Genomic DNA, 13,163 nt, shown 5'->3' with positions numbered 1-13,163 from the left:
GATCTACTTGTATCGCTTTAAGGTATCTCCATATTGCTTTCCACAGAGGCTGAACTAGTTTGCAGTCCCAGATAGTATAAGATTTAATTGGTTCTTTGGTAGCATAGCATCATATATGTTCATTCATACTCTCATTCCCAGATCCACTTTGGAAATCAATTCGAGCTATTGTAAAACTGTAAAGGGTGGAAGTAATTGAATTCTCTGAGCTCTAACTCCTAAGGGAGAATTTGTACTGTGTTATTATTGATGAAATCTCCTACGTCTCAGCATCAGGCTTAGTGCTTGATAAATATGTGTTGAAATAATGACTTTACAAATCCATTAGAATTAGTATAAAAGATAGTTGGAATCACTTGCCTATGTTCTCCTTATACTGCTTGTAGAACATTTACCTTTAATTTTTAAACCTTTTTATTATGGAAAATTTAAATCTCATAAAAGTAGAAAGAATAGTATTACAGTCTACACACACAGAAGATTATTTTAAAACACATTCCAGGTATTCCTTTTATATTTCAGAATATATTATTAAAGATAGATATTTTCTATTTTTTAATAAACTTTTTTTTTTTGAGACAGAGTCTCGCTTTGTTCCCCGGCTAGAGTGAGTGCCGTGGCTTCAGCCTAGCTCACAGCAACCTCAAACTCCTGGGCTCAAGCGATCCTGCTGCCTCAGCCTCCTGAGTAGCTGGGACTATAGGCATGCGCCACCATGCCCGGCTAATTTTTTCTATATATATATTAGTTGGCCAATTAATTTCTTTCTATTTATAGTAGAAACGAGGTCTCGCTCTTGCTCAGGCTGGTTTTGAACTCCTGACCTCAAGCAATCCTCCTGCCTCGGCCTCCCAGAGTGCTAGGATTACAGGCGTGAGCCATTGCGCCCGGCCTTTAATAAACTTTTTTAAGAATAATTTTAGCTTTCCAGAAAAGTTATAGAAATAGTACAGAGATTTCCTGTATACACTTCACTCATTTTCTCATCTTACCATTTTATATAACCATGGTACATTCATCAAGACTAAGAAACCAACATCAGTACATTCAAATTTCACCAGTTTTTCCATTAATGTCCTTTTCTGTTTCAGGATGTAATTCATTATTTCATTTCGTTTACCCTGAACTTTAAAGTGATATTTCCATTTTAAATCTCCTAGAAAAGGCATATCGAAGGAGCATTTCTCTTTGCTGTTCTCCTACATTTCAAGCACATCTACCTCTACGTAGCACCAGCTTATGGTGTGTATCTGCTACGATCTTACTGTTTCACTGCAAATAAACCAGGCAAGTTTTAGTGATAATAGCAAAACATTTTTTTCTTTTCTTCTTTACTGTATTGACTTGGTAGTTTGCTTGATAAGAGGGTTTTATGAAGCACAACAGGTATCTCACAGCTGCTGATCCTGTAAACCCTTTACCCATTCTGACTTTGCTCTTGCCACATAGTAAAGATTATTGTACTATTGTGGGATACTTCTAGTTTTAGCACATCTAAGTTATGGCTTTCCATGCTCCTGGTTAATGATAATGTTTCTTTTCTATAGATGGATCTATTCGATGGAACAGTTTCAGCTTTCTTCGTGTTACTTCCCTGGGACTGGTTGTTTTCCTAATTTCTGCTTTTTCGTTGGGTCCTTTCCTAGCCTTGGTAAGCCTTTTTTTTTTTTTTTTTAAGTAATACATGTTTTTTGTTGGTGTTTGGAAAAAATAATAAAGCCAGACATATATGAAATAAGCAAAAGCTACTTTTTCTTACTCTTCCTACCCAATATGACACTCCAAAGATAGGGTTATATTTTTTCATATATTCTTTTGCATATTCAACTAGGTATATATATATATATGTATATGTTTTACTCTACACACAGAGACACATACAGAATTGATCCTCATTATTGGTGTATTCTGTATTTGCAGATTTATCTAGTTGATAAAATATATTTGCAGCCTCCAAAATCAATAATTTTGCAGCCTTTCACAAACAGCAGATATTCAAAAGTGCCTAAAATGTAACATGTTCAAATGTTTTCTTTTTTCTCCTTTTTCCCCACTCTGAAGTCAACTAATTATTTTAATTCCTACTAAAACTGAAAAGCACCACATCTTTTGTAGTCTTCCCTGCTCTCCTCTTCACTCTAGTAGACTTGGATAAGCTGCAGTGCTCTCCTTTGCACCTTGTAAATTCGTCCATTTTTATACTTACAGCATAATAGTATGGACTGGTACTCAAAGTGTTTTTATGTATCTTGTCCCACTGGACAGTTGACAAGGTTAGATAAAAAGAGGTTCTGTGAACTGCTCAGGATCATATAACCACTTACTTAAAGGAATAAAGACGAGGGACCCAGACCTTATAACTTTCTACACCCTATGCCATTGACAGTTCCCTAGTTCTCTTTTTGAATGTGAAAAAGACTGATGACTGTTTAATCAGTTTCATTTCTCTTTTCAACAGAATCAACTGCCTCAAGTCTTTTCCCGACTCTTTCCTTTCAAGAGGGGCCTCTGCCATGCATACTGGGCTCCAAACTTCTGGGCTTTGTACAATGCTTTGGACAAAGTATTGTCTGTCATTGGTATGGTAGCAAGCCTTTTTACTCAGACTATTAATATTGAAAGGACTGATCACATAGAGAAATGGAAAAACCTGCTTTGTGTTTTGTGTTTTTTTTTTTTTTTTTTGAGACAGAGTCTCACTTTATTGCCCAGGCTAGAATGAGTGCCGTGGCGTCAGCCTAGCTCACAGCAACCTCAAACTCCTGGGCTCAAGCAATCCTACTGCCTCAGCCTCCTGAGTAGCTGGGACTACAGGCATGCACCACCATGCCCGGCTAATTTTTTCTATATATATTAGTTGGCCAATTAATTTATTTCTATTTATGGTAGAGATGGGGTCTCGCTCTTGCTCAGGATGGTTTCGAACTCCTGACCTTCCTTGGGCTCCCAGAGTGCTGGGCTGCTTTGTGTTTTAAATGTGGCCAGATTGCTTGCTCTCCAGTCTAGCATTTCAGCTTTCAGGATGAACAAGAGGACCAGTACTTGGGACTGAGGCTTTAGTGCAGTAAACAGACTGTTTTCCTTATAAAAGCTCCTTGTGGCAATGAGGATATTAATCCTTTCCTTGGAAAAAAATAAAATATTTAGGCACTTTTTTTTTTTTTTTTTTTTTCTTTTTTATGATAGAGTGCAGTGGGGGCATTTAGGCACTTTTTAAAGGTAATTTTTGCCTTAAGTAAAACATGATTCAATAGTTAGTGCTACTTTTAAACTTAAATATGTGAAGAAGCAAGAAAGAAATATATAAGTTGTAACTCTGGGAGTTAAACCAATAAGGAAAATGATAACAACACATTTTAGAAGAAATTAAAGAACTAGGGGCCAGGCATGGTGGCTCACGCCTGTAATCCCAGCACTCTGGGAGGCCAAGGCGGGAGGATCGCTCAAGGTCAGGAGTTTGAAACCAACCTGAGCAAGAGCGAGACCCCGTCTCTACTATAAATAGAAAGAAATTAATTGGCCAACTAAAAATATATAGAAAAAATAGCCAGACATGCTAGCACATGCCTGTAGTCCCAGCTACTTGGGAGGCTGAGGCAGAAGGATTGCTTGAGCCCAGGAGATTGAGGTTGCTGTGAGCTAGGCTGACGCCACGGCACTCACTCTAGCTTGGGCAACAAAGTGAGACTCTGTCTCAAAAAAAAAAAAAAGAAAAAATTAGCCGGGCATGGTGGTACATGCATGTAGTCCCAGCTACTTCGGAGGCTGAGGCAGGAGGATTGCTTGAGCACAGGAGTTTGAGGTTGCCGTGAGCTAGGCTGACACCGCGGCACTCTAGCCCAGGCAACAGAGTGAAACCCTGTCTCAAAAAAAAAAAAAAAAAAAATGACCTAGGCTTTGCTTGTTGTTGTTTTTTTTAAAAAGAGACCCAGGGTCTTATGTTGCCCAGGCTTGAGTGCAGTGGCATGATCATAGCCCATGGCAGCCTCAAACTCCTGGGCTCAAGTGATCCTCCCACCTCAGCCTCCCAAGTAGCTGGGATTATAGGCACATACCTATTTTTTCAGTTTTTTTGTAGAAACAGCTAAAATTACAGGTATGACCTACCATGCCCAGCCAGGCTATGCTTTTTTAAGTTTAGGTAGTAATGAAAAATAATTTATGCCTTGAGATCATTTTACTAAAACTAACTCACAGTCTCTCATTTGTGAATACAGCCTAGCTTGGTGGGAAATGGCAGGATCAGTAGTGGTAGTCAGCAGACTTTTTCTGTAACTGGCCAGATAGTATTTTAGGCTGTGCAGGCCACACACATGAAGTGTGGGTATTTGTTTGTTTGTTTACAACCCTTTAAAAATGTAAGAACCATTCATAGCTTCAGTGCTATGCAAAAACAGGGCAAAGACTAGATTTGGCTTTTGGGATTATAGTTCGTTGACCCATCATCTCTAGAGTCTGATGACTTGGTTTGGAGGCACACCTGCATAAATTGCTGGCTCTGTGGCATTGGCAAGTCATTTGATTACTCTAGTCTTACTTTCCTCACTATACTAAGGGGATACTAGTACTTTACCTGATCCCATGCAGTGTGTTGTAAGGAACAAAAGCAAGTATAAAGAGGTACAAGGTTATCTGTGGCAGGACTTTGGAGCCAGACATACCTGAGTTCAGTTCTACCACCTATTAGTTGTGTGACATTGGGCAAGTTACTCCATCTCTGTGCTTCAGGGGGCTAAAAGTAATAGGTGCAGAGCCCTTGGCACATGTTAGATGCTTAAAGCATGGCGGCTGCTACTACTGTTTTTGATACATACTTGTAGGAAATCATGATTTGGTATTATCCCTCACTCACTATGAATGCAGCCTTGATGTACATTGCTTTCTTACAAGGTAATTTCTAAAAGTTATATTTCAAAAAAGCTTTAAACAGCCAACATAGTATGGGGTACAAGGGCCAATTGCCCTGTCTGAGTCATGAAACTGTACCTTCACTTATATATCTTCCTCTTTGAAGATGTCTTACATGGAAAGTCAGTGGCAGGATTAGGCAACTATGTTTCAGACAGACAGTTATTAACTTTAAAAGAGAATCAGCAGGCTGGAGGGGAAAGGGAAAAAGGTGAATAAACAGAAAATATTTTGGTAGTCTACACCTTTCCCACATTGCACTGATTTTCAGTGGCATTAAACAGGGCTGTCCAGGTGCTCAGACTGTCTTTGTCCTGTTACACTGGAGCTTCTTGGTGCTTGCATCATCATCCTATGAATTGGTTCATTTAATAAGTATTTATTGAACTCGTGTGTATTGGGGAATTCATCATTCCTGCCTTTAGGGAACAGAGTATATTAGAAGAAATGAGTTCAAAGGCCAGGCATGGTGGCTCACGCCTGTAATCCTAGCACTCTGGGAGGCCGAGGCAGGCGGATTGCTCAAGGTCAGGAGTTCGAAACCAGCCTGAGCAAGAGCGAGACCCCATCTCTACTATAAATAGAAAGAAATTAATTGACCAACTAAAAATATATATACAAAAAATTAGGCATGGTGGCACATGCCTGTAGTCCCAGCTACTCGGGAGGCTGAGGCAATAGGATCGCTTGAGCCCAAGAGATTTAGGTTGCTGTGAGCTAGGCTGATGCCATGGCACTCACTCTAGCCTGGGCAACAAAGTGAGAGTCTGTCTCACAAAAAAAAAAAAGAAAGAAAGTAAGAAAAAAAAATGAATTCATAAGCAAATACAGTGCAATGTGGTGAACACTATAGTAGAGAGCTCACAAGAAATCAGCTCTGCTTGGTTTAGGAGCTTTCTCCGGTAAGTGATTGAATTAGGAGTTAACTTGGCAAAAGGAGTAGCCTGAGCAAAGGGACACAAGTGTTGAGTGTGGTATGTTGAGGACTCACAGTTAGTTCATTGTGGGCAAGCCACATTTGACAAAGTAGAGATGAGGCTGGAGAGGTAGGAAGGGGCTAGATCATGGAAGACATGCTATACCATGTTAGGATTACAGACTTTCTCCTATAGGAAATGAAGGACTCAAAGTTAGAGTGTGACATGGTCAGACTGCATTTTAGAAAGCTTGCTTCATTTAAGAGGTGAGAGCAGATTACCGTTCATGCTACCTGCCAGCAAGTTTCCTGTAAGCTGCACAAATTTCCTGTTCCAATGCTAAAGCAGCTGCTTTATATATTATAATGTAAGACCAGAGGCATTTTAGGTAGAACAGTACAGAATTAAATTCATAAAATTTTGGCCTTTAAACAGCAATAAGATTTAGTAGATTTATTCTTTTCTCAAGGAATTGATTTGTGAAATGTCCCATTCATTAAGAATAAAAAACAGGCCGGGCGCTGTGGCTCACGCCTATAATCCTAGCTCTTGGGAGGCCGAGGCGGGCGGATTGCTCAAGGTCAGGAGTTCAAAACCAGCCTGAGCAAGAGCGAGACCCCGTCTCTACTATAAATAGAAAGAAATTAATTGGCCAACTGATATATATATAAAAAATTAGCCGGGCATAGTGGCGCATGCCTGTAGTCCCAGCTACTCGGGAGGCTGAGGCAGAAGGATCACTGGAGCCCAGGAGTTTGAGGTTGCTGTGAGCTAGGCTGACGCCACGGCACTCACTCTAGCCTGGACAACAAAGCGAGACTCTGTCTCAAAAAAAAAAAAAAAAAGAATAAAAAACAAAATAAAATGTCTGTTTACTCTGTAGGCTTGAAATTGAAACTTCTGGATCCCAACAAGATTCCCAAGGCTTCAATGACAAGTGGTTTGGTTCAGCAGTTCCAACATACAGTACTTCCCTCAGTGACTCCCTTGGCAACCCTCATCTGCACTCTGGTTGCCATATTGGTAAGAACCCAACAGATGGTATTTATTTCTTGGGTTTTCTCTGCTTTTCTTTTGTGTGGCTGAGTAAGGTTCAAGCTTTTCCAACCATAAGATAAATTCCATGGCTGCAGATTCTGCAGATTGAAGCATTTTCTAGCAATTCTTAGAGTAACTTTGAACACCATGAGAAAGGATTACCAGTAAAGCCTTTGTGAGAGAAATTCTTACTAGTGGCTCTTATTCTTACTAGTGGCTCTTAGACCATCTGTTCACCGTGGGGTGAAGAAAAAAGAAAACCCTAGGGAGGAAGAGATGCAGATCATGCTATGGAGAAAGAGGAAAGTGTTTGTGACAGGGAGATCCAGATTTTGGTTTTGTTTTTCTCATCCTTGGCTAAATGATCAAAATTCCAAATGGAATCTGGATGGCATGGATTTTTTGCCTAGATGGTGATAATGAGCTGAGAGTCAACAATGGCTTTTGAGCATCAGATAAGAGTCTAAAATGAATCAGATGCTATTAGAGGCTTCATTGCTGTTTTCATTGTAGCAACGTAGTTGAATTATAAACAGCTCTACTGACAGTTACACTCATCTTTAATTTTGGTTTCTAAATGACCTAAATGTACTAGCAAGCCACCTGACCCCACTTAATCATATGGCAGTACAGGTATGTAGGTAATTAAGCTCTGCTGGCCTACTTGTTCACAGGTTTTAACTAAGACAAAACTTTGTTTCTAAAATATCAGCCTTGTAAGCTGCATATAGAAGGCCATCATTTTGTTGTAAATTACATTCCAACCCACAAAGCTAGTTGTTTGTTTGCTTATATGGTAAATCTAATTTATTAGCCCCCAAATATCTATGAACTTTTGTCGTTTGACCTAATAGTTTCAGTTACTATTAACAAAGTGAAGATGTAATAAGTTATCAGTGTATCCCAGAACTTAATTATCATATATTATTAATTTTGATAAGTAGAATTAATTTTAATGAGTTAAATATATACTTCCAAATACCTATTTTTTTTGAGTTTTTATGTTAACTTTTGGTGGACTGTGCACAAAGTGATGGATTATCCCAGTTTCATGAAGAATTGTTGAAGATGTACTGTTTTTCAGAGATGATGCAAATTGTGTTCACCTGAACTCTGTTTCTGTAAAGTCTATTTTAATGATACTGAAGTTTTATCTTTGCCTGTTATTTCTAGCCCTCTGTTTTCTGTCTTTGGTTTAAACCCCAAGGGCCCAGAGGCTTTCTCCGATGTCTAATTCTTTGTGCCTTGAGCTCCTTCATGTTTGGGTGGCATGTCCATGAAAAAGCCATACTCCTAGCAATTCTTCCAATGAGGTAAGCAGATAGTTCAGTCAGTTGGCATTTCTGGCATATATCACAATGACTTTGTTTTCTATTTGCTCTGTCTCTTCTTGTCATGTTCACTGGGATAGGCAAAGATGTACAGCAATAGATTTCCATTAGGACAGGGCAGGGATGCTTAACTTGGGATTCTTGGACCCATGAAGGTTCTGAGGTATACAAAGGTGGATGTATTGCTTCTGCATTTTTGTTGAGGCATACTGTAGTGATCAAGTACAATGACACCAGGCTATTAGGCCTGGATATTGAGTGGTAGCATGTTATGGAAAAAGCGTGGGTTTTGGTGTCATTCCATCTGTGAAATTAAGGTCCCCTAGTTCCTTGATAAGTGTTGTTAATCAAAGTAAGGATTGAGTCCATTCTGGAATAATACCTAACATTCGTACCACAGTTCAATTTTCCCAGAACTGTTTTTGTTTTATATTCTTTCTTTTTTTTTTATTTTTTTTTTTATTTTTTTTTTTAAAGGCTGGTCAAGTGGAGCAGTGGGAGTGGAGAAGGAACAAAGGAATCTGTAACTGGTTGTGATCAATTAGTTGTAAACACCACTGCACTCGGACCAACCTATATTCTTTCTTTTGAGCCTTACAACAACCTCTAAGATAATTAAGATAAATAAATTATTCCCTTTGTTAACATCTTCAGAAACTAGGGCTTCATAGAGTTTGTGACTTGTCTAAAGTCACACAGCTAGCAAGCAGCAGAGTTAGGACTTAAACCTGAATCTTATGATGCTGAATCTTGTGATATTTTCACTGTGCCATGCTAAAAAGAAACATTTTAAATGTAGTAGTGTCCATTTTATGCATAATTAAAACCCAATAGATAGATAAATGGTAATAGAATCAACTTTGTTTTCATGGTATTTTTCTTAAATCTTGAGAAATCATTTAAGCTCTGAAAGAACATTAAGCAAATTTGTCGGGTCACTGTATGGCTTCCGTGGGCTCATTTAGCAACATGGAGTTTCCAAATTAAAACGTAAAGCAAAACGTTTAATGTCTTTAGTCTGAATTCGTACTGAACACCAGCAGGTGCAGGGCATTGTCCCAGACATGAGCTACAGGGTTGGAAATGAAACTCCAAGTCTTGTTTCCCTGACTACCGCCACTAGGCAGCTCCCAACCCCACAACATCTCTTTCTTTGGAGAAGGCAATTACTCAGGAAAGCAAGATTCTTTTTTGGCTATTCCCTAATTCTGTTTGCTGCCTTGTATTGATTGTTTAATGTTTCCTACTAAAAAATAAATATTCTCAACTGAATTGGACTTGTAGCAAAATAAGTATGTTATTTTATCCTTTAGTCAGTTCTAGAAGTATTATAATAATAGAGGCAGTTTATTTAAGCTATTTGCAAATGTAATATCAGTTGTTGTTTTAAGAAATTATTATAAGAATTTTTATTTGTAGCCTTTTGTCTGTGGGAAAAGCAGGAGATGCTTCCATTTTTCTGATTCTGACCACAACAGGACATTATTCACTCTTCCCTCTGCTCTTCACTGCACCAGGTAAACGGCTGCTTTTTAGAGAGATATATTTGACTACCATGCCCTTTTCATCAAGGTCTAGAGATTAATACTATCTGATTTAAGCAACCTTAAAATCTCTTGGAAGGAGAGATCCCATCCATTCTTTTAAATAAAACTGCAATTTGAAAAATAAATAAAACTCCAATTTGCGCCTAATCCTTAGTATCTTTAGATGTCACAAAAATGCACAGGTAAGTTCAAAAAGCATTATTAGCACTATATAGTTGTGTCCAGCGTACTTGTATTACTTTAAGCATCATAATCGTTTCTCTTATCAGCCAAATTATCATGGTTTTTTTTTTTCTGTTGTTTTCACAGAACTTCCCATTAAAATCTTACTCATGTTACTATTCACCATCTATAGTATTTCCTCACTGAAGACTCTGTTCAGGTAATCCAAAAAAGTATATTTAAAACTATATTTACTCTTGTTAAATATTTACTCCAAATGGTCATATAAGCCTTTTAAAATTTATTTTTAAGGCTGGGTGTGGTGGCTCATGCCTATAATCCTAGTACTCTGGAAGGCTGAGGTGGGAGGATTGCTTGAGCTCAGGAGTTCGAGACCAGCCTGAGCAAAAGCAAGACCCTGTCTCTAGTAAAAATAGAAAAATTACCTGGGTGTTGTGGTGTGTGCCTGTAGTCCCAGCTACTTGGGAGGCTGAGGCAAGAGGATCACTTGAGCCCAGGAGTTTGAAGTTGCTGTGAGCTAGGCTGATGCCATGGCACTTCTACTCAAGGCAACGGAGTGAGACTCTGTCTCAAAAAAAAAAACCAAAAAACAAAAAACCAAACTTATTTATAAGTTATAACAATAATATAACAACATTACAAAAAATTAGTAGAGGGAGAAATTACCCATAATCCCATCACTCAGACATAACAACACAGGTTGTATCTTTAGTCCAGGGGAGTATTTGAGGACTACCCAAATTAAAAATTTATATGAAAACTAAAAAATGGAATGTAAAACATGTTATAAATATAATCATATAAATACAAATACATATGGAAAAAACTAAAAGATATTATGTAAAAATTCTTGTTATGGAATTATGGGTAGAATTTTTTTCTCTTCTAAACTTTATGTAATGTTATCTACCTAACTTTTAAAAGCTTGCTTATGGTTCATATCTGATTGTGTCCATAAAAACTCATATAATTAGCTATGTTAAAACTCAGTTATAACCACATGACCAAGCAGTTCCACTCCAGGGTTATACCCAAAAGAATTGAAACCAGGGACTCAACAGATACTTGTACACCAATATTCATTCCAGCATTATTCACAATAGCCAAAAGATGAAAACAGCCCAAATGTCCATCAACAGATGAACAGATAAATAAAATACGATATATACATACAATGGAATGTTAGAGAAAGGAATGAAGTTCTAATTACAGGCTACATGAATGAATATTGAAAATATTATGCTAAGTGAAAGCCATACACAAAAGGACAAATATTGTATAATTCTACTTATATGAAATTCTAGAATAGGCAAATTCATGAAGACAAAGTAGAGTAGAGGTTGGGGAGGCAGGGGAAGGAAAGCAATTGTTAATGGTTTTGGAGTTTCTGTTTGGGGTGATGAAAATGTTTTGAAAGTCGATAATGGTGATAGGTGCACATTATCAATATACTTAATGCCACTAAATTATGTTCTTAAAAATGATTAAGATAACAAATTTTATGTTATATATATTTTACCAAAATAAAACATATCTTTTAAATCCTCAATTATACATTATTTATCATGTTTTTAGTCCAACGACCCCACGTCTAGCTCCTTTCCCTCCTCCTAATGCAAAGCTGATTCTCTTTGAGCAGCCTAAGCTAAGCAACAGTAAAGGCAGATGACTGGGTAAATTTGTATATCATTTTTTTAAATGTGAAATTTAATGCATTCTTTTCACTCTAGCCTTGGGTATAATTCACAGCAAGCCAGTGCAGATGGGGAAGTTTTAGCTGGGAAATGTTTCTAAACCAAGATGACTCATCTAAAATCAGATTTTTCTCTCCTTTTTTTCTTCAGAAAAGAAAAACATCTTTTTAACTGGATGGAAACTTTCTACCTCCTTGGCCTGGGGCCTCTGGAAGTCTGCTGTGAATTTGTATTCCCTTTCACCTCCTGGAAGCTGAAATACCCCTTCATCCCTTTGTTACTGACCTCAGTATATTGTGCAGTGGGCATCACATATGCTTGGTTCAAACTGTATGTTTCAGTATTGACTGACCTTCCTGTTGGCAAGACAAAGAAGCAATGAATAAAGGAGCTGCTTGGATATATGCCAGGCGATTATTTCATGGGAAACTAATCAGAACTTGAAGAAAGTTGCCGGTGGTATGAGCAATTCATTTCATTAGATCTGTTTGCGGGACCATTCTTCCAAACTTGGCCTTGCCTGGCCTAGCAACCTGATTGTTGCCATGGTGAGAAGCCACTTGCCATCCATACAGTGAAACACATCTGAAAAAAATCTTGCCTTTCCCTGTTAAAATTGTCTGAGATCATGCAGACTGCTGTGTTTGGTCAAGCCAAGCCAGGGGTCTGATTAACAGCATAATTATTTGTAGCCTTTGAAAACCATTGTCAAGATATAAAACATAATTAGACTCCTTTGCTAAGGGAAATATAAATAAAATGCCATTTTGTATTTCTGCACAAAAAATTTTCGGATTATTACCAGCTCCTACATTTTCCTGTTGGCATGCACACAGGCAGATGGTGTACTGTCCTCATTCTGTACACCTTGTTCCGGAGATTTTTTTTTTTTTCACTGAAATTATGCAATGACAAGATTCACAAAGCCAAGGGGAGCATTTAATGTACTGGTTTGGCCAGGCAGCAGAGACTACAAACCACAGCTACTCTTATATGAGTTAAGGACATCTTGTACAGCTCATTTATTCGAACAACAAACACTGCAGTTTTGATAAGGCTGCCACTTAAACCTTTCCTTATGTGGGTAAACTGAAGTGGTTTTTACTGTCTGGTCTTGTCCTCCTCCTTCCTTAAGAGTACTTCATATTCACTTTTTATCCAAGACCTCAATTTGCCTAATATCTGCTACACATTCAAATTCAGCCAATATTTATCTAGACAACACTAGGAACTTTCAGACATTTGTTTACCCATTATCCCCTAAGAAGATCAGAGAGAGTCAAGGTCAGTGGAATCCTGGGATGATATCCAGCTATCCTAGGCCTGGTGAGGTGGCTCACGCCTATAATCCTAGCACTGGGAGGCCAAGGCTGTAGGATCGCTCAAGGTCAGGAGTTCAACACCAGCCTGAGCAAGAGCGAGACCCCATCTCTACTAACAATAGAAAGAAATTAATTGGCTGACTAAAAATATATAGGAAAAATTAGCCAGGAATGGTGTCACATGCCTAAAGTCCCAGCTACTCGGGAACCTGAGACAGAAGGA

General features: G+C 38.2%; 1 protein-coding gene across 3 annotated transcripts in view; it reads left to right on the top strand.

The window, feature by feature from the left end:
• The window catches only part of ALG8 (ALG8 alpha-1,3-glucosyltransferase), a 31,061-nt gene extending 18,656 nt beyond the window's left edge, over positions 1 to 12,405 (top strand). The window contains exons 6-13 of one of the 3 annotated variants that reach the window (XM_076002342.1): positions 1,161 to 1,287; positions 1,548 to 1,651; positions 2,459 to 2,579; positions 6,750 to 6,848; positions 8,071 to 8,176; positions 9,614 to 9,711; positions 10,051 to 10,123; positions 11,769 to 12,405. In XM_076002342.1, coding sequence (XP_075858457.1) covers positions 1,161 to 1,287; positions 1,548 to 1,651; positions 2,459 to 2,579; positions 6,750 to 6,848; positions 8,071 to 8,176; positions 9,614 to 9,711; positions 10,051 to 10,123; positions 11,769 to 12,000 — 960 coding nt within the window. In that variant the 3' untranslated portion in view covers positions 12,001 to 12,405. Of the gene's footprint in view, positions 1 to 1,160; positions 1,288 to 1,547; positions 1,652 to 2,458; positions 2,580 to 6,708; positions 6,849 to 8,036; positions 8,177 to 9,613; positions 9,712 to 10,050; positions 10,124 to 11,768 lie in introns of all 3 variants that reach the window. The other 2 variants (XM_020286639.2, XM_076002343.1) reach the window with 2 other exon arrangements.
• Positions 12,406 to 13,163: the final 758 nt, after the last annotated feature.

This window comes from Microcebus murinus, chromosome 4 (genome assembly GCF_040939455.1).
Source record: "Microcebus murinus isolate Inina chromosome 4, M.murinus_Inina_mat1.0, whole genome shotgun sequence".
NCBI classification, from domain to species: domain Eukaryota; kingdom Metazoa; phylum Chordata; class Mammalia; order Primates; family Cheirogaleidae; genus Microcebus; species Microcebus murinus.
This window is presented reverse-complemented; position numbering and strand designations above follow the sequence as displayed.